Source organism: Polypterus senegalus, chromosome 11 (assembly GCF_016835505.1).
Source record: "Polypterus senegalus isolate Bchr_013 chromosome 11, ASM1683550v1, whole genome shotgun sequence".
NCBI classification, from domain to species: Eukaryota; Metazoa; Chordata; class Cladistia; order Polypteriformes; family Polypteridae; genus Polypterus; species Polypterus senegalus.
In genome coordinates this window covers 79,346,557-79,368,651 of record NC_053164.1, presented here as the reverse complement: position 1 = coordinate 79,368,651, position 22,095 = coordinate 79,346,557, and the positions used below count along the sequence as shown (strand labels likewise).

The window sequence follows — 22,095 nt, the reverse complement described above, 5'->3', positions numbered from 1 at the left end:
AAGCACACTTGTCTCGCTTAAAACTGTCCAAAATGTTTCCAGGGCAAGATCCAACCTGTGAACGCTGCAATCAAGTCCCAGCCTCACTGGGTCACATGTTTTGGGCCTGTACCAAATTAACACCATTCTGGACAAAACATTTTAAGTGCCTTTCAGACAGCCTTGGTGTCAAAATCCCTCCTAAACCATTAACAGATGTGTTTGGTGTTCTTGCAGATGGGCTTAAAGCGGAGAAGGACAAACAAACTGTGATTGCCTTTACTACACTATTGGCACGCAGACTTATTTTGCTAAACTGGAAGAATCCTAACTCTCCTCTTTTAAGTCAGTGGGTAACTGATATTTTATAATATTTGAAATTGGAAAAAATGTAATACTCCATTAGAGGATCTGTTCAGATCTTTTTCAAAACCTGGCAGGATCTAATCAATAATATTTTAGAATAAGCTCTTAAAGCACGGAGGAAATAATTCTCTTTTTTTATCTGCCTATTAAACTCATCAATTTATGTATTTTTGACCAACTTTAAGTTTTACTCCAATGGCCATGCTCTCTTTCTCAGGGGTGGGGGTTGGGTTGCTTTGTTTTCAATCCTATTTTTTTGTAAAAATTGATCTATTTGTATGGAACAATTATAATAAAATCAATAAAAAAAAAAAAAAATGAAGAAAATATGTTTAGTCTCCCAGGTTAGTGTTGGATTGGTACTAAATTTTGACTTTGGTATTGATAACAGCTTTCAGACACAAGTATCATAACCAAACTGAAGCCAATAACGGATAACTCCCCATAATCCTATCCACCATCACAGATCCACCCAAATGTGTTGCTAGCCTACCTGGTGCACCGTTCAAATTTGTGTTGCACCTGTTGTTTGCATAAATGCACACTCCCTACTTTGCTACAAGCTATAGGTTTCCTTTTGAATTGACCAGTGCATCGAAATTTGCTGTCCCCCACAGTGTCTAGGGTGTTGAAGAGGAAAGAGGGGGGTGAGGGTGGGAATGGGTAGTAGAGTCTAAAACGCATTGAAGGGGAGAAAGTGGTTTAGGGGAATTGTCCCACACTAAGGCGGTCTAAACTGCCAGGTTTTCATTGAAAAGCATTGTTTTCAATGTTTCAATGTTCAATGTTCTCCACCCTCATTGGAGTTTTGCCACTGTTTTCAAAAAGGATCTCTGTCCACACTGAAATGCATGAAAATTCAAATAACATTTACTTACTGTTTTTCTTCTGTCACTCTAGCCCCACAGTCTCTTTACCTCAAGAGCTTGCTCTTTTCCTCCTCTCAGCACCTTTCTTACACATGTGTTTGCTGTCAACCTTCTCAGACCGCATGTTTAATAGGTTATGAGATGGCAGTTGAGGCAAATAGGCAGATTAAATTTATGAGTACCTCTCAGTACATGTAGGATTAAATGTATATGAGTACAACATATGTTCAGTTCTTTTCAGTTGATTACTGCTGTGCACGATACTGCTTTCCTCACTAGCTGTTACTAGTTGATCAGATCACACGCTTGCATAATATTGCACCAACAGCCGTAGTCCCGACCCCTCCACCCCCAAATCACTACTTATGTACTTATTGATGTGTAATACTAAAAATTTTCAGGATGCTACCTGCTTCACAGAGAATCCAGAATTGTCCTCTCAACTCTGTTTGCTGCAGAAAAGGGTGACACCAACACAACGCTGATGACATCTGCTCTTTAGCATTTTTAATCCTGGTGATCACAGTACTGAAGTCATATAAGACATTCTGGAAGCTCAACAACCACTATTCCCTGCAAAATGCTTCTTTTAAAACGCTAAAAAACGCCCAAAAAACACCCAAAAAGCTCCTGAAAACATACCAAAAAACATGAGAAACACCTGAAAAACATTAGCAAAAAACATTACAAAGCCTGAAAAAATGCTAAACAAATGCTGGAAATTTACAACACTCAAGTGTGAATGGGCCCTTACACTCCAGGCCCACGCCAGCTTAGTCTATTTCTCCTAAGCACAACAACTATTGTCTCCACACCAAGTTTTTCTCACAGCATCATACATCTACCTAATCATTCTCATTTCTATTCTTTTCTGCATTCATAAGCTGCATTTCACTCCCACTGAGCATACTGCTAACACAGTTTTGATTAAGTTCTACCTTCAGCGCCAGAAAGATTCCTTTAAAATATAGTAAAAGGGTCTGGGGGGTGGGCAAGAAGCAGTTTTTGGAATTCATTCCATGCATCTTTCATTCTGCTGTTCTATCACTGCTGTTCTTACATCTCCATCTACACTCAGCACGTAAATGTAGTGTTTATAAGTATGGAATATAGTACTGATTTCATCTTATTCGCTATAATGAAACCTTTCAGAATTAATAACAATAAAAATGAATAAATTAAAACAAGGCGGCATAAGTGTCATTACTATAACTGAAAGTTTAACGAATAATAAGCCAAGATAACATAGGACTTATTTGTTCAGTCATTTAAAATGCATCATTAGTACCAGAAAGTTTTACAAAAAGTGTCTGCTGACAAATTTACCATAAAAGTTAAAATTGTCCTTACCTTAAAGTTCCCTTCCATTTCATTAAAAACCTGAATTTTCCCTCTCAAGCCAGTGCAGACCAGGCTGTTAAAGAACAAACATAAGCAGTTCTTTAAAGAAGAAAGTTAACTTATCAGTAAACATTCAAATCTAATCATACTATATCTCAGGGAAACAAGATCAATGCTATACAGCATCAGCATTCGTTATGCTCAACTACAACTTTTCAGTATTTTCATTAAAGAAAATTTTGGTTTTTGTTTTGTGAGAATCGCAGCCCCTCCACCCCAATTAAATACAGGTGTTCTGATTAGGCCAAACTCATTATTTATTTTGATTTGTTTTACTCTTAAATTCAGGAAATATTTAAAACTCTCACACATACAGGAACCCATTCCTACAACTTAAACCATAATAAAACCTTTTTGATATTATCAAGGTTAGTCAGGGACCAAGAAGACTTAAGTCACTAGGGATTTCCACAATATAATTGGGGGCCAGGGTGCTACAATTATGTAAATGAAGACTATGACTGAAAAATCACTGGAAAAGTCATGCAGTGCAACTCCAGCTTGGCAGCAAATGAGTTCACTACCCGACTGTGTTTTCAGTCCTGTAGAATGTTCACAGATCTCGATAGCACAGATGGAGGTCCCTGCAAATTCTTTTAATTTCAGGAAGAAACTACTGGAGTCAAATGAGTTAAGTTTATTGCATTTGCAGCCCGACTTTAAAATACTTACATATTGTTCTTCATGTTAAAGAATAAAATGTGCTTAAAATGACTTTTCTGAGTATTCTATGTGTAACTTTAACCATAAATGCAATTTTCAAAATCTATTAATCTTCCATAAACAACAAAATAATTGGGGAAAGGTATGTGACAATAAAATGATGGTGATAAAAGAAAAGTAAACAAAAATAGTAATATTTCTTGAGCGTGCAAAAACATGGCTACAAAGAGGAACTTTAAATGAACCCAAAAAAAACAAACACAAAATTTTAATAAAAAAAAAAGTTTTATGACATTTAGATAAATGACAGTACAAGAAAAAACTGATAAGTTAAATGCAAGTAAATCAACCCAAAATTGGGGAATGGACAAAATGATACAGTACAAATCCAGGAAATTATCCAACTGCCAGCAAATCCTTAACATCCTTAAAATTAATTGTTGCTAGCCAAGATTAAAGGAGACTGTCCTACTTTTGGTAGGTTGCTTTGCAATCCACCTTGGATAAAATGTCTGCCAAATAAATAAGGGTAATAAAAAAAAAAAACAGACAACTTATAAAATAGTGAAGCTGTGCAAAAAACAAAAAAAAAAATCACATTTTTACCTACAGAATAGATGCAAGGGTACCAGTATTTTTTTTTTTTTTAGTTTATTTTGACTTTTGACTTCAAAAGTACACTTTGAAGGGTCTCACAGGAGAAAAAAACATGGTATTCACACTGCATAATAAGAGAATAATGCACAGTAGAGTCTTGCTTATCCTACCTTTGCTTATCCTACATTCCGTATTATCCGATGTCCCACCGCAAAAAAAAATACGCATCAATCGGCAACAAGAACTGCTAGTTGCGAGTGTGAACGTAGTGTATTTTTTGTTGCTCCCGACTCTGCCGCAGCTAATTACAGTGGAACCTCGGTTTGCGAGCATAATTCATTCTGGATATGTGCTTGCAGTCCAAAGCACTCATACAGTATATCAGTGCGAATTTCCCCATAAGAAATAATGGAAACTCAGATGATTCGTTCCACAACCCAAAACTATTCATATAAAAATTATTAATACAAAATATAAAGTAAAAATACAGCAAATTAACCTGCACTTTACCTTTGAAAAGAATCATGGCTGGTGTGAGTGAGTTTCTAAACTCTTGTGGGATTTCACCCAACGGGACGACACGCGGAAGAGCGTCCCAAAGCAGTCGCAGTCTCCCGGCGCTGTAGTTCGATGTAAAAGACAATCCGAAAAGATAGCGGACATGCTATAAGCGCCTGCCGTTGATGGGTGATACAAGGAACAAGGGACATTATAAATGCGCTGGGCTCAGTATTACTTTCCCCCCGACCCTGCCTGACTGCTGTGTCTGTGTATAGGAGAATGAAAGATCCCGCTACATTAAATAACCTTGCTGTTGTTGTTTCAAGCTTAATAAAGCTGCTGTTGCTAAAAGTACTGAGACACAGCTTCAAGTTTTCGGGTGCAAGATGGGGACTCGCACGTCACACCAAAAACACACACGCAATCAACAATGCTGTAGTAAACAGTATATGCTCGTACGGATGTTGACTATATTAGTGACAGAGTTAAGGCTAGAAACAATTAATTACATTGAGCAACAAGAAGAAGCTACAGGAATCGACATAATGATGCTGCAAAGATGGCGAGACTTCACAGCGAAGAAACAGCACTCGTCAGGAAAGCAGACTACGATCAAAAATGTCTTTAAATCATCACAGGACTGAACTTTTTAAGTACAGTACATACTGTATTTAACGTCAGACAATTCTGTAACTGTAAGTTCATTTTTTCAGTAAATTTATTTTGTTTTGTTGTAAAACATGATTATTAGGTTCGTAATGTGTAAAATTATAACATAGTTTGACGTTTAATAGGTTTTTTTCTTAACACCTGCCATTATCCAACATTTTCGCTTATCCGACGTTCAGCCGTCCCGTTTATGTCGGATAAGCGGGACTCTGCTGTATTGTTATGTCAGTGGAGAAAATAAAAGCAACCAGTTAAAAATGTGACTTGAATCAGGCAATTCTAAATTAAATACATTTTTTAAACTAATTAGGACCCATTTATATTGTGACAAACACAAGCCTATAGGAACTTCAAATGCTGTGTTTTCAGACAAGAAAAAAAATTATGATCCATGTCACAAGTTGCAAAATATTCGGAAATACTCCAAAAGAACAGCACAAAGCTTTCAATAATTCTTATCTAAAGAACAAATATTCCATAAGGCCCAGTAACTATGACCCCACTTGTTCAAGTATTACCTCTTATGCTGATCCAGCATATCCTTATCTGTAATAAGGATTTTAAGATCTTTCAGGTCTTGTAGAAACTCTTTGTCTAAATCCACATCCATATCTTCTACCATGTTATCTGAAAATATATGAAGTGATAATTATAGTACTGTATATGTTTAACAAGTAAAATTTTTCCATCAATCTTCTTGAAATACAAGGGCAATACCCTTTCTAACATATAATGAGGTGCCTCTTGATAAAGGCACATCAGCAATAATCATAAATGTGAAAAAAGAGTTTTTTGGAAACAACAAAATTCATATAAGTTTAACTCTCTACAGGATAGTGTGCTTGCTAAGCAGTGTTTACCTTTTCACTACTTGTAGCTCTTGTGCAATTCTATCAAAATTTGGCCATATATAAAAATTGTTTCATGACAAATACAGAACAAGTAAAATTACACTGTATTGGCAAAATTGACAAGTGTATTGACATTTGACAAAAGTGAATCGTGCCCATTGGTGACATCATTTAAGCACATGCACAAATGTATGACATGAAACAAGCGATGATAAAACTAAATTACTTATGTTATACTTAAAACATTTTGCCAAACTAAATTAAAAAGGTGAACAATTAAACTTTGTGGTTTGAGTTGAATTGCAAAAGGAGGACAACAAATGCAAAGAGTCTATAAAAGAAGCTAAAATCACATTTACTAGATAGCAAAATGCAAAATATAAAAAATAAATAAATAAATGAAATAAATGTGTTTTTTTTTTTCTAAACTCTGGGCCCTCATTCAATTACTTCATTATTCAAGCTGGGCATCCAAACAATTACATGCATACTGAAACAAATGCAATTAGTCGTGGTGTTATAGAAAGAACACTTTAATACCCAGTTCTGTTGCTTTTAGTTAATTTTTTTAAAGTTTCAGAAAAAATGTACTTTACATTGTTTCCCTTTAGCAATTTTAATGATAAATTCATTCAACCATCCATCCATTTTCCAACCCGCTGAATCCGAACACGGGGTCACGGGGGTCTGCTGGAGCCAATCCCAGCCAACACAGGGCACAAGGCAGGAACCAATCCTGGGAATGGTGCCAACCCACCGCAGGACACACACAAACACACCCACACACCAAGCACACACTAGGGCCAATTTAGAATCACCAGTCCACCTAACCTGCATGTCTTTGGACTGTGGGAGGAAACCGGAGCGCCCGGAGGAAACCCACGCAGACACAGGGTCTCCTAACTGCGAGGCAGCAGCGCTACCACTGCGCCACCGTGTTGCCACGATAAATACATGTAATTCTTAATTTCCACTTTACTCTTTCAGTGACTCTTTAATTTACATTTTCTTATAGTCTATCTACATTATCACAAAGTAGATGCTTTTATCCATAGGTGACTTATAAAAGAGGTCTCTAAAGTAAGTAAACATCAATCTGGAGACTATTTCAATTTGTGTAAGGCATTAACCATCTGTAGATGGGATGCTAGTCTACACAGGCACCCTTGAAAAAATATCACCACTTAAACACACCAAGCTAAGCAGAAGTTTCCTGTATATATTAATATGTAAAAGTAAGTACAGCCCATGAAATGTTTCTTCTTTTTTAATGTGGATATATTAAGATTTCATTTAAACAGTATTTTACATAAAGGTGATGTATTTCAGAAAAACAACAATGAAAATTTGACTTTGCAGTAATTCAGTCAACGGAAATACCATTTATGTTTGTGGAAAAAGCAAGTACACCACTGACTCTAATAGCTGGTATTTCCCCTTTGGAATAAATCACATAAGTAGGTGTTTTCACTATCTAGCAGTCTCTGACATCGACTGGTTGAAAGATTTTTCCCACTCCTCCATGATGAAATCTTTCAGCTATGTTATATTTGACAAGTGTCTTGAATGCACAAGCCTGTTTCAAATGCAACCACAGAATTTCAATGTGATTCAGATCAGGGCTTTGACTCTTTTCAGCCATTTCTTGGTAGATTTACTGGTATGTTTAGGACCGTTGTCATGTTGCATGGTCCACTTTCGCTAGAGCTTCGATTTTCGGACAGATGGTCTTACATTATCAAGCACCCTGGTATAATGAAGAATTCACATAGGATCACATATAGGTGACTTACCTAGCAAAGCAACCCCAAACCTTAATATTTCCACCACCATGCTTTCCAGTTTCTTCTGGTCAAATGCAGTTTTTTTATTTTGTCAAACTTGTGTTTTAGTACAGCAGTCAAATAACTATCTTGGCCTTGTCTGTCTAGAGCACATTAGTCCAGAAGTACTGGTCTTTGCCTAGGTGTTGGAAAAACTTTAATCTTGCCCTGATGCTCTTTCTGGGTAGCAAAGGTTTCCTCCTGGCATACCTCTTTTGCAGATCTAATATGTACAGCCTCAATCTAAAGGTGGACTCATGCACTTTGAAATCAACAGTGACAACACCTATCTATAGATCCCATGATGAAATTCTGGGGTTCATAAAGAGACTTCTTTCAGCATCTTACATAATGCTCTTGAGTTGAACTTGCCATTGTAGCCTGGCCTGGACTAATTGGCAATTGTTTAAAATCTTCGCCACTTGTAGACGATCTTTCAAATGGTGGAATAATTTTCAATTGTTTGGAGATCTTTTTAAATCCCTTCTCAGACTCATAGGCATCTATAACTTTCTTTCTGAAAGTTTCAGAGTGTTGTTTCGATCTAGGTATACTGAAAACACACATTTAAACAACAAAGAGCAAAGTAAACTAAATGTCTGAGGTTGAAATATGAAAAGGATCATTTGTACCTGACCTGGTACACCTGGTTCTAATGTTAAGTGTTTGAGCTAGTGATAAATGTAGGGATTACTTACTTTTCCCGGATGGAAAATTTGTATTTGTTTATTTAAATTATATAATGAACTACAAAATGTAAATGTGGCATGATGCTTGTTATATCATCTTTATCTATAGATAATGTGTAAATGAAGATCAAATCTTAATATTAAAAAAAGAAAAAAACATTTCATGGGGTGTACTTAGTTTTTCACATGACTTAACAATATGCCATGGCTTAAATAAAACCTTATAAGCCACAGATGCTAGCACTGCAATCTACTAAATCACTGTTAATACCTTTTTACTTTTTTTCCCCCCACTTGCGGTGCCTCTGTAAATCATAAAGTGCTTATGCTGCATGGTTCTTATAGGATTCAGCTGGTATCCCTGCGCTGCAAACGTATTGTGACGTGTACTTAAATAAGTTGTCCAAGTACTGCCAAGATTTTTATTTCTAACTGGCTGCTGCAGTTTTGTCTTGCTGTAACGGTTTCCTCCGAGTGTCCCAGTTTCCTCCCACAGTCCAAAGACATGCAGGTTAGGTGCACTGGCAATCCTAAATTGTCTCTAGTGTGTGCTTGGTGTTTGGATGTGTGCCCTGCGGTGGGCTGGCACCCTGCCCGGGGATTTGTTCCTGCCTTGCGCCCTGTGTTGGTTGGGATTGGCTCCAGCAGACGCCCGTGACCCTGTGTTAGGATATAGCGGGTTGGATAATGACTGACTGACATGAGTATAAAAAAAACATGTACAACCATACACCTACAATGCCCACAATCATTAACCTAAGTTCAAATATATTCAAATATTTATTTTTAATTGGAATATTCAAGCCTTATTTTTTGGCCAATTAGAAAGTCCTAAATACACTACAATGTAAATATTATGCAAATATTTGTGTACCACAATACAAGATGCTAGCATTAAATGTGTTTCATTGAGGTAGAGGGCTCATTTGGTTTAAAAGTGTCCATATTCTTGAGTTTCCCTTAACATTTCTGCATTTATATGCCTAAATGTTTTACAATAGTTTTGCTTCAATTGACAATTCATGTCTGATTCCTTATTTGGTATATGTGTGGAATATTTATTTTTGTTTGTACATTCTTGCCAAAATAACAGTCTACTTAAACCTACCCCTAAATCTAATCTAAGTGACACAAACATTCCTCGACTTTATTGATATACAAATAAAAGCTGACAAGCTCTTTTCCAAACTATACTACATACTGAACCTGATGTTTTCAAGCAGAAATAAAAGAAAAATCTTCCAGAATGTTGCTTGTTTTTCTTAAATACATATACTCTTACCCACAGCACCCACAGTCCAGTTCTGAATGAGCTGACAAGCACAAAATGCAAAGTCTTCAAATGTCAGGTACTGCAGTTTCTTTTTACCAGTCTCAAAACGACTATTGGCAAAGAACACAATGGCCGCATAATCTCTGTAAAAGAACAAAAAATGTTTAAAGTGTTACAAAGGACGTCAGTAATCTCCTTAAGAATGGCAAATTAATTATTAAAGATTTGTTAAACAAAATGCATTAAATTACCTGAATACATTTATTACATAACATATATAAAAAAATTACAATATTTAACTTTTTAGATATTTAAATTTCAGGAACACATTATTTGTATTTGATATATTTACTTAAAATGTTAAAAATGGTATCTGAAACATTATTACTGCCCATAGTGCACATATGCAATTTATTTTACATTTTGCTCCTGTTGTAATACTGTGACAAATGACCAAACAGCAGCTGTGATAAGACATTTAACACACTACACTTTCTCACCATGATTTATCCTAAATAAATATAAAAATATTGTTTTAAGTGTATTTATTAAATCATTTAATGCTTAATAATGGTTTATGGATTCTGAGTTTATTATAAAAATAAAAAACAGTTGTACTATTTTGACCCACTTTCCGAGATCATAAAGGCACCCTTAGATTAAGATTAGTATTAGCTTAAAGAAAATTAGACTAGGATCCATCTGTACCCTACTGTTAATTTTGTTGGCCAAAAAACAGTAAGTCACTTAAGTTTTTGAAATTTTCAGATTTGCTGCATGATCAATTCCATATATAGCTTAAAAAATTATCTTTCTTCATCTCTAAATATACCACTAAATACATTTTAAATACCTTTAAATTAGATATATTCACTATCACAACTCAGCACTGTTTAACAAGTAATTTATGGTAAAGGAGGAGGAGATGAGGAGAAGCACCTATTTTCAAACAATGTCATGGCTTTATCACTTACTTCTCCCATAGTATACCATCACACTTTTCTAAATAAATTTGGTCCTAAGACATCTCAACAAAAAATACTGTATTGTTCTTTCAATCCCCTGCCTGTTTCTTCTTATTACAGATACATTACCCATGTACATAAATTCAATAATTTCATTACTTAGGTTTCATTGATTGTGATTCTACTTACTACTAAGTGGTCTTATCTGAAATTTTAATTTCCTTAAGCACTTTACATATATGTTTATGTGTTACTTTGTTGGAGATCTCACATTTGTTAGCCATTCTAATTTTGTCCCCCAAATGGATATCTTGTGCCTCTAAACCATGTAACTGTTAAACTTCTCCAGAAAATTTATTTGTGGTTACTTTTACTTATTGGCTCTTCCTCTTCCAAGCTCGATGAAAGAAAGATCTTGTTTTCTTGTTATTGTATCTCTCACCACCCCAGCACTCTTTCAAAGACCTCCATTGTTTGTACAATTATTAATAGTCTTTCACTTTTAAATCTTCTTATGAGAGTTACACTTAATTTCCAAGTCAGCTTTTGCCAAACGTGTGGTTCTCAGAAGAAAGCAAGTTTATATGGACACCATTTTAGTACAACAATTTCAATATAAAAGTTAAAATTAATTGCTCGACACTTTGATATATATTTACCTAATTTACGCATAACCTTCATTACTGAAACCTAATATTATTTATGCATTATCTATTTTAAAATCTTGTCACTTTCTTCCAGTTTTTTGCAGTTTTATAGACTCAGCCCTCCAGTTTGTATTTTTTTACGTGAGCAATTAACATCCCAGAACCTTTAATTAATGCTCCCCACTTAAACTGCACATAAGCACACAATGTCTTTCAGTACTGGACAAAGAAACAAGGTAAAAACAAATTCCCAAGTATTAAAACTATGCCGGGGAAAGTTAACACGTTAATTGTTGTGAATAATGTGGCCTGTTTAATGCATTAAAAGATATTGTTCCATCCAGGGCCAACAATGACGCAATAACGTCAAGCAAAGCTTTTTTTTACATTATGAAACAATAATACAAAAAAGGTTAAGTCTGAACCTAACACTATCGTATGTATATACATCCTTTAAAAATTCTGAGAAATAAAATTATATTTAAAAGTTTCAAATTACACGTTTCACAACACCTTGCCACATGTCAGTACATAGTACTGGAGTGGAAGGAAGGGGGGATTATGGTAGTCCTGAAGCAATACTAAATAAAAGCAGCGATGGTGAAATTTACATTGAATCTTTTTTTTTCATGTTATGTTTCTGTAAGAAGATTGAATCAATGTCATATAACATATATGCAAAATACATTTTCTTTAAGTGGCACTAAAGCCAAAATAAGTCTCGAGTATTAAAATTGCACAGGTAGCTTAAAGTGTTTACTGCCCTAATATAATGAAAAAATTCTGTGAAACAAAAGTGTAATGATTACTGATTATTCCAGTTTGCAGTATTTTAGATAATTTATGCAAAGAATCCCAACATAACCACCCAAGTAATGCCACAGTGAGACGGCTGTTACAGATAACTTTTTTTAGCATGCCAAGAGTAAAGGTGTAGGCAGAGCAGTGTTTTCCAACTGTTTTTCTGTGGTGACAAACTTTTTGTAACCCAAAAAATTCCAAGGCACACCAAGATTCTACCAACTACAAAAGCACTTACTAAACTAAACTGTCCGCAGACACAGCACTTAGTGAGCACTTGGACACATTAAACAATTCAGCCATTTTCATAAAAATTGTCCAAGAAGAATAGCCTGTTAACGTCACTGGTCAAGTATTGAGCTGGTAGAAGAATTCAAAACCCAAGAATCAACGCAGTGCCACGAAATATATCACGCAAGGCCAGTTCCTATGCTGACTGCAACATTAAGTGTTGAGGTTTGAATTTTTTAATTTTAATTAATTTATCTTTTAAAATTTTTTTTAAATATTCTAATAAAATATAGATGAAAGTATAAAAAATAAGAAAGAAACAATTAACATATTTAATCAAAGAAACCACTACATTTACCAAGATTCAGTTATCAAAGAGCTACTGTATCTCTTTTCATACCTGGCAAGCTTGTCAGAAAGTAAAAAGTTGCACTGTACATTTTCCACAAGTGGGCCCTTCATTTCTTCCACCACTTTGAATACACGTTTAAAGTTATCAAACTATAGTTAAAAAAAAAAAAAAAAAAAGAAAAAATGTTTATCAGGTTACATATTAAAGTTAGTAGTAAAATATTATACTTAATGACTTTTGATGTCAAACACCCTCACCTGGCGGCGACAACTTTTGAGGGTGATGCCAGTTTTGGCACTAACATCATCAAGGTCCTTCTTAGTACCTTTGGACAATTTCTTCCCAAGAACTTCCCGCACAAATGCCTCATCAAAAGCATAGTATCTGTAAATAAAAGTATGAAAAAAGCTGTAAATACAGCCATCAGCTTGACACATAATTTACTTTTTTGACACGTAAATTTCTTGTAATTTCAGACTGATATAAGGCATAAGAACCAGAACAAGAAGAATGATCTACAACACTATAAAAGTAAAGAAATAATAAATACATAAATAAAAAGGCAATATCATCTCTATATATAATCTTCATTTGGATCTTTATCTTTGTTTGTCCGTGAATGAATTAGAAGAAGCACTAGATGGCAGTAGAGAGACAGCTAAAACATAGGCATTGCATTAAGAATCTCCTCCAGGCTTATACTACTGAAGACTGTAGTACTCCAGTCGCACCTCAAAACACAGACATTCAAACTAAACAAATTGTTGTGCTTTAAATTAACTAAAGAGATCTTCATTTAGATCTTGATCTTTGTTTATCCGCGAATTCCACGCATGCGTAGACCACCTTCCAGTTTAGTACGTTGTTGTTACTCACGGATGTCAACAATGTGCTGGAATAACGAAAGGGGTGGTGGACAGTGTTACACTGGTTAGCTCCTGAGGCCTGGTTAGAGAATGAGATTGCCGGAGATAAAAGGTACGTGCCTACGTAACATATGAATGAAAAAGACAGTGGGTAAAATGAATGACAACGTAACAGCACATTCCGGAAATTATTATTGTTACGTTGTAACCGGCGAGAGCTGTGCGTCTCACAGTTGTATCGTTCCTTGCTCACATGTCAGTGAAGTGATCCCTATTTATGCTTTAAAGAGCCTGGATACCTATGTGTCCCCCTTTTATAACCATTGCTCCGTGTATATTGCCTTACTCTTTGGATTGCCACAAAGCAACCTGCGAGATTAGAGAAAGGTTGAGAAGACATCGTGAGAGGAAACGACAGCGTTAGAAAGCGAGGACGGACTGTGAATGGACAGAAGCAGAAATGCTCCTACACCACCACATAATTACGATTCGGACAGTGATTCCGAGTAGGCTGTTCTTATCGAATCAATGTCCAAGGGTTTTCATTTGTAATTTTGTTTTCCTTATAAAAAATCATAATGCTGTGCGACAAAGGGCCCAGTTCACGACTGGCAGCTGCGTTTAAACAGGGAGCGCTTCACAGACAACTTTAACACGCACAACGTAGTTGGGCGCACATGGCTAGTGCACCTATGTTGTTCTAACATGACAAATTCATCAGCTAGGAGATCTGCTGCTGGCTGAATGTGTCCAAGTGCTCACACATACTGCTTAGGCTGCTGATAAGATGTACGAACAGGGAAGTGCCAGCAACAAAAACGACAAAAAATTACATGAGCAAATTCTAATGCATATAGACAGAATGAAGTAAAAGAGAGTAAGCAAAAAAAGACAAAACTGATTCAAGTTAAAATGTTGCTATGTTAATTTAATTAGTCTCTGCAAAACACACTAATCAAAGGAAGAAAAAAGCTCAGATACAATTGAATTTGATAGTTGTCTTTCCATTAGCAAAATCTTATGTTTTGGTAATGGTGTGAGCCTTTTGATATCTATTGTATGTTAGTGAAAAAGCCTGATGTGATAGTTTTGTTTGAAAAGAAGATGAGCACTGAGGTTTTTATGGAACGTTTTCTTAAGCAGAGGCAACTATTCTGACTAATGGAATTTCCTTCCAGCAGCATTGCTGCCATTGTTTTCTAAGAACAATTCTAGGAAAAATAACTATGGTGCGTTGTACACACAGGGAGCAATTTAGTCTGTTCTTTATTATTGTGGATAAGAAATATCCGTTGCAACCCTTGAACTAAAAATTATATAGAGATGAAAAACAGATATAACAAATGTGAAAAACATTGTACTTTTCTACTTTAAGTGCAGTGCTAATTACTGTGCCACAATACACGTGTCATGTATTTAAAAAACTATATCAAGTTGCAAAGAATGCATCTAACAGTTCACTTACAGCCCAGATGTTAGACTAATTAAAAAATGAGAATTTGGTAAGCAGTTTTATTATTTCTCATCTACTCCTTTGAAACATTGGGTTAGACAATGAGCTGCAATTTTTGCAATATTCCATTTTTAGGTGTGTAAAAATAATGAACAGTTTTATAATGCTAAGTACTAAATAAGAAACAGGACAAAATCTAAAATAGAAACAAATATTGTAACTAGAAATGGGAACTGAAAAGGATCCCACTATTATAGATAGATAGAGAGATAGAGAGATAGAGAGATAGATAGAGCGAGAGATAGAGAGATAGAGAGATAGAGAGATAGATAGATAGATAGATAGATACTTTATTAATCCCAAGGGGAAATCCACAATTATTCCTATACTTGGGTCACAATACAATAAACATTGGATTTTTTTATGTTTAATATATTTTGTCCAGAAATTCAACTCTGTCACATATTACTCCTTTTTATTTGACTGAACATTTGAATTAGGAGCATTAATACCAACTTTTATTTATCTATTTTATCAATACATTGTTAAATTTTCATACCCAAGCAAAACAAACTGAACTCAGTTCTCAAATTCCAGCAGCCATACCATATGCACATTAGAATAGGCTGATGCTAAGCATATTTAAACCCAGCCAGTACTTGGATTAGATATACTTTATTAAATCCTAGAGGAAAAATTGTCTTTTTGTACGTCCTTTGGAGAACAAAGCGCAGGGTCAGCCATTGTACAGTGTCCTGGAGTAATTTTCCGGTTAAGGGCCTCGTTCAAGGACCCAACAGAGTAGGATCACTTCTGGCAGTGATGGAAATTGAACTGGCAATGTTCCAAATACAAGTACAGGTCCTTAGCCTCAAATTGAAGACCATCTAGAAAAAGCTTGGGCTGCTGGTGGAAGAGGTGCTGACAAGGCCATCAAGGGGGAACCTAACCTATAGAAAGTGTTTAGATCACAATGCCCAAGTGCAGTAATAGAGACATTGTGCTGTAAAAATAGTGTAAAAATTCAGGTAAGATTGATGTAAAATGGAAGTCCTAAATCTCTGTGGTCATAAAAGATCCCTGGGCATCCTTCAAAAACATCAAGGGTGTATTCCTGATGTCCTGGCTCTATTGCAAATCATGGCCTTGTCTATTCTGGCCAACTAATCATCCCCAATCCTTAATTGCTTACTATCTCTCTTACCCCTTTACCTAATTGTTAATGCGTGGTGAGTGTACTGGTGAAAAATGGCTGCTGTCCCATCATCCAGGTGGGTGCTGCCCATTGGTGATGGCTGAAGTGGCTTCCCACTCTCAATGTAAAGTGCTATGTAAAAGTGATTTGTTATAATAATTACTACTGGTAAGTTCCATGTTAATTAATCACTGTGGGGAAATCCTAAAATGCTTTGTGTGTCCTTATTTTTCTTATTGTAAGGATATCAGCAGGGGATAAAGCAAAAAAAAAAATTCATGAAAACCTGACAACTTTGGACCAGTGGCTACTACAAAAACTATAATAACCAAAACAAAGTAAAAATAAAGTTGTGCAAGCCTTCTACAATTTTTAAATGTACACACTTTGTGCACTTCAGTGTTTCCTTTCATTACACATTTTAAGTGCTGAAACATGAACACATTCAATATGTATACTTTAAGTGCCTCCTTTTGCTATGCCAAATGATTATTTAACCAGTGAAATAACTCAAATGAAAAAGAAAATTGCAACATTTTCAAAGTAACTTAATTTGTAAACAATGAAAAAAAGTGTTTCACTTTCTTTTAACAGCTATAAAAATAAAAGTAAAGTACAACATAAATGAAGAAATGCAACATATATAATTGACAGAAAGCACATAATAAAAGTAAATAACTGCAAAATAAAGTAACTTTGTGCCCTTAAACATGTGAAGTACATAGTCTATTATTTCAATAATCTTTCAGGATTATAAAAAGAAAACCAACCATACAGCTGATCTAAATGGTCAATCTTGCAAATTTTAATCCACTGACATCTTTTTACTGTGAAAATGCAGTACTTGCAACAATACATATTTTTGGGATGCAGACACTGTAACTAAATGCAGATTTGGTGCCTGTCGCTTCAGGCAAGGTTCATGTAAATCAGAGAACACGAGCAGCTGCCCTGAGCATTTAATCTGCGCCATGGTGTAACAGTATTGTACGTTTTTTCTACCCATGCTGCAGTGTAGCTTCAAATGCTGTGTTCATGTGCTGTCAGAGAAATGGGATATAAAAGTTCATTTTCACATTAACACACAAGTGGGACCTCTAACCTTTCAACTCTTCCAATACTATGTACATTAAAAAAAAAAAAAAAAAAAACAGCGCAACCTGCAGAAATTAATTTTTGTTTTTAAATTGAATTTGGAATTATGCAACACACATCTAATGCATATACTTTGCATTTTATTTTTACAAAAAATACAGGTGAACTTTTATCTGCATATTGTGCAGACCAAGTAACAATTCAATAGCAGTCTCTCAAAACTACAACCCAACCAGTGATTTAATTGAACACAAAAAAAGTTCACAATTGGGAACTTCTGTATTTCCACACAGTGCAAAAACATGCCCCACATTTAATTTATGACGCCAAGTACCAAGCCATTTTCCTCACCACTCCTTTTCTTCTAACCAAGCCCACTGCCATTTATTTTTAACATCTCATTCACTGTAATTGTCTTCTACAGCCTTAACCAACTTTGATTCTTTCTCAAGCAGCAACTCTGAATCATCCTTTCAGTATGCTCACAGTATGTCACAAAAAGCAGCTTGATGATTGGTAAAAAGACTACTGCTTGCAGATCATTAGTAACTGTGAGAAATCTTTTACATTATTGGTTAATATGTTTCCCCAAACCTTAGAAGGATGTTAACGTTTTAATAAACTGGCAAAAAGCAAATGAATACACTTTTTAAAATTTAAACAGGGCTTATGCTGGAAATTTGGAATGTTGCCTGACAACTTTAAGCCCTTAATCAGTCTTCATTTCTTTTGCTCACAAACTTTAGTTCTGGAAAAGCAGTAAGGGGGATGCGGAAAGAAGCAACAAAGATCAAGGAGGATAAGAGAAAAGTCAGGACTGCAGCTGATCCACTGTGATGATAAGGAGGCATTGCAGTAGGAAAGAGGCCCCATTCAGGGCAAGGATGCCCTTCTGCTCTGAACGATCCCATGCAAACCAAGAAGTGGTGGTTTGGGTTGAACAAAGCAGGGCTTGTGTGTTTCCCTAAGGATGCCAATGATGGTGGTAGGGTGTGAGTCAGTTAAAGGGTTGAACATGCTTGCTGGAGAGCGTCCTCTGTAGCTGAACATACCTCTTCAGATGAGCTGTTGACACACAGAATTGGAAGGACGCAATCAGTCATATTTTTAAGAAAGACTGAGGGTTTTAACTTGTTTTTTCTGATTATTTCTTGGATTTTAACTTCCATGTGCAATGAAAAGTAATTAAAACTATTCAGACCACATTCATTAAAAAACTGCAAAGTAGGCAAAAGGTAGACAGATTTTGCTTTCCCAGGTGAGTCCAGAAGAGCTGATAAATTTTTTTATTCTGGATGCTGCAGTATAAATGGTACCCTGTTGTGGCCCATTGAAGACCTCAAAAATAATAAAACAAGTTCACCTATTGTCTGTTCTTTTAATTTTCTTGCTATTCTAATCCTGTTGCAAAAACTTTCTACTTTTGACTTGTATAAACTTTTACGTGTTTCTCAGAAAACACAAGATGAACACAGATATTATTCTTGGATAGCAGAGGTTTATACCTTACTAATTACTCATGCATTCCATTTTTACTCGGTATCCTTATTATGTAGTCACGAACACTGACTTTAGCAAAGTCTACAGGAGCCTGTAGATCTTTTGGAAGATTGGCTTTCCTGGGATATGTCACCACTGCTCTGAAGGTTCTCAATTTTGAGATAATGCCTTTGACAGTGGTGCTGTAGATTCCTAGACACTTAAAAATGGCTTTGTAATTCTTTCTTGATTAGTAAGTTTTATGGCTTTGTAATTCTTTATTGATTATTAAGTTTTAACAGCTTTCTTCTTCATAAATTCTGAGATTTCCTTTGATCAAGGCATAGTGTTGCTTCTAGAAACCTTCTTGTGACTACTTCAATATCATGCTATATGTTAATATACAGTGAGGTTTAGATTCAACTGATCTGACTACAATTAAGTCTGGTTGTGTTCAGTCAGCTAAGTCTAATTATCAATTATTATCAAGAGTCTCATATTGGCGACCATGAATCCATATTTTTGTAACCACACAACCCTGTGCACATCTACAATACATGCACAAAAAGAAAACATGCACCCATTTAAGGAACAGTTGTGTGAAGTGTCGATATCTGCGCTTGCACAATCCAACATTAAAAGCCCACAGAGAAAGGAAAATGTTTATAGATTTATGTCAAGAAATCACCCAGACCCTGGGCAAAGATGAAAGTGTGTGCAAGCAGAAATGGAAATATCTGCAAAATCGACACATAAAGGCAAAAACAAAATTCCGCCATCGTGTAGTTGAACTATAAACAGAATAGGGTGCATACCTTCTCTGCATGAATGTGTCTGCAGCAGCCTGCACCCAAGTATAAATGGGCCATAAGAAATAGCATAAAGTGCTATATGTGAATGCATTATGCAAATAATATGCCATTTTATATATTTGACTTAACTGAAGTACACTATCCTTCATGCGTATGTGTATATCACAACAGTGTTTTCATACCACTGAAATTTGTGGGAAAGCCACCTTTTAACCTCAATCTCCCACTCAGCAACTCAAAGGGCACCACAAAAGGCAGGGCTATGGTGGTAAATATATTTGGGAATCCAAGCTTGAAGCAAAATGATTTAATTTATAATATGAATTTTGAAAGTGGACAGCCTTCTGCCAGCAATCTGTCTGCAATTTTTGTTCACTTTTATGCCATTATGCCAGCAGTCTTCGCATGTAATGGCTGCTCAAAAGTCACCTTTACCTTGCACTACACACAACTGTAGTCCTTAAATGTGATATGCTTTTCATGCATAACTCATTATGAGTTGTTGAGAGATGTAATTCTAACATTGCCTTTTAGCAATTGTATTCCTGCAAGACTCTCTCGTGCTCAATAATTGAACTTACAATGTCAAGCAAACAACAGTTTTCTGACATCCCACTTAGCATTACACATTAGAAAACGTGATTCAATTAAAATTTGATTTTTTGTAGGCATGCCTGTTGTAAATGTGATTAAATTTATCACAAGTTTTTTGTTGTAAAAAGACATTTTTTACATTATTTATTAACATCTCTGGCAAAAAATGTGGGGTATAAAAAATGTATTTGAATGGCCAAGCTTTTCCTGTTCATGACTAGTGATGAGCAAACCCTGTAGAATTTGCTGTGCTGCAAGTTTGATGAATTTCCTAGAAAAGTTTACAAATTCACTAAACTCGGTGAAGTGCATTTAAGTCAATGAGGAAGGAGTAACTGAACTAGCTTCTAGTGGATTATAATAGTGCAGTGGCGTTTCAAAAATTCCTGAGGCTAGGGAAGCATTTGCCACTTATGCTGGACCAATTATTTTGGGCAAAAATGTGATCAGAGCTGTGAGGGAGCAGTGCTAACCATTGTGCAACCATACATCAAACAACAAAAGATGCCGACAGAGCAACAACCACGAATAAAACAACAAATAGCCAAAAACCAGAAATAAGTAATAAATAAATATAATATATACACACACATAAATATATATATATACACTGCTCACAAAAATTAAAGGAACACTTTTTTTATTGGGCCTGGCATTAAATCAATTAAACCTGTCTGATAATTTTCTGGTTGGTTAAGCAACGGAGGTCATTGTTAATCACTTTCAGCTGTATTGGTGTTCATGGACTTAACGACAGGTGCACTAAAGTGGCAACAATTAGAAAACCCTCAAAACAGGACTGGTTTACATGTGGAGGTCATTTCAAGTTTCTCCCTCTTGATCTTTTTTGGCTGGTTTTCCACTCGTGCTAGTTTTGGCTTGAGCAATCATCTCTACTGGCAGTATGAGGCGATTCCTTAACCCTACAGAAGTTGCACAGGTTGTCCAACTTCTCCAGGATGGCACATCCACACGTGCTGCAGCAAGAAGGTTTACTGTGTCTCCCAGCACAATCTCCAGAACATGGATGAGATTTCAGGAGACTGGCTGTTGTTCTCGGAGAGCTGGACAGGGCCGTAGAAGGTCCTCAACCCATCAGCAGGACCGATACCTGCTCCTTATTGCAAGGCAGAACAGGCTGAGCAGTGCTCGTGCCCTACAGAATGACCTCCAGAGGGCCACTGGTGTTAATGTCTCTACCCAAACAATCAGGAACAGACTTCATGAAGATGGCCTGAGGGCCCGACGTCCTGTAGTGGGCCCTGTGCTCACTGCCCAGCACCGTGGAGCTCGACTGGCATTTGCTCAAAAACACCAGAATTGGCAAGTCCACCACTGGCGCCCTGTACTTTTACAGACGAGAGCAAGTTCACCCTGAGCAGCTGTGATAGACGTGAAAGAGTCTGGAGAAGACAAGGAGAACGATATGCTGCCTGCAACGTCGTTCAACATGACAAGTTTGGTGGTGGGTCAGTGATGGTCTGGGGAGGCATATCCATGGAGGGACGCACAGACATCTACTGTGTAGGAAATGGTGCTCTGACTGCCATAAGGTATCGAGATGAAATCCTTGAACCCATTGTCAGACCCTACGCTGGTGCAGTAGGTCCTGGTTTCCTCCTAATGCACGACAACGCCCGGCCTCATGTGGCAAGAGTATGCAGGCAGTACCTGGAGGATGAAGGAATTGAAACAATTGAATGGCCTTCACGATCCCCTGACTTAAACCCAATAGAACATCTGTGGGACATTATGTTTCGGTCCATTAGGCGCCGCCAGGTTGCTCCTCAGACTGTACAACAGCTCAGGGATGCCCTCATACAGATCTGGGAGGAAATGCCACAAGACACCATCCGTCGTCTCATTAGGAGCATGCCCCGACGTTGTCAAGCATGCATATAAGCTCGTGGGAGCCACACAAGAT

At 36.3% G+C, this 22,095-nt stretch overlaps 1 protein-coding gene across 2 annotated transcripts in view; it reads right to left on the bottom strand.

Moving 5' to 3' along the window:
• fibpa (fibroblast growth factor (acidic) intracellular binding protein a) overlaps window positions 1-22,095 on the bottom strand; it is a 75,665-nt gene that overhangs the window by 13,183 nt on the left and 40,387 nt on the right. For both annotated transcript variants that reach the window (XM_039769129.1, XM_039769128.1), the window contains exons 4-8: window positions 12,935-13,061; window positions 12,726-12,826; window positions 9,691-9,824; window positions 5,564-5,672; window positions 2,565-2,628 (exon numbers count right to left, since the gene is read on the bottom strand). In XM_039769129.1, coding sequence (XP_039625063.1) covers window positions 2,565-2,628; window positions 5,564-5,672; window positions 9,691-9,824; window positions 12,726-12,826; window positions 12,935-13,061 — 535 coding nt within the window. The remainder of the gene's footprint in view (window positions 1-2,564; window positions 2,629-5,563; window positions 5,673-9,690; window positions 9,825-12,725; window positions 12,827-12,934; window positions 13,062-22,095) is intronic.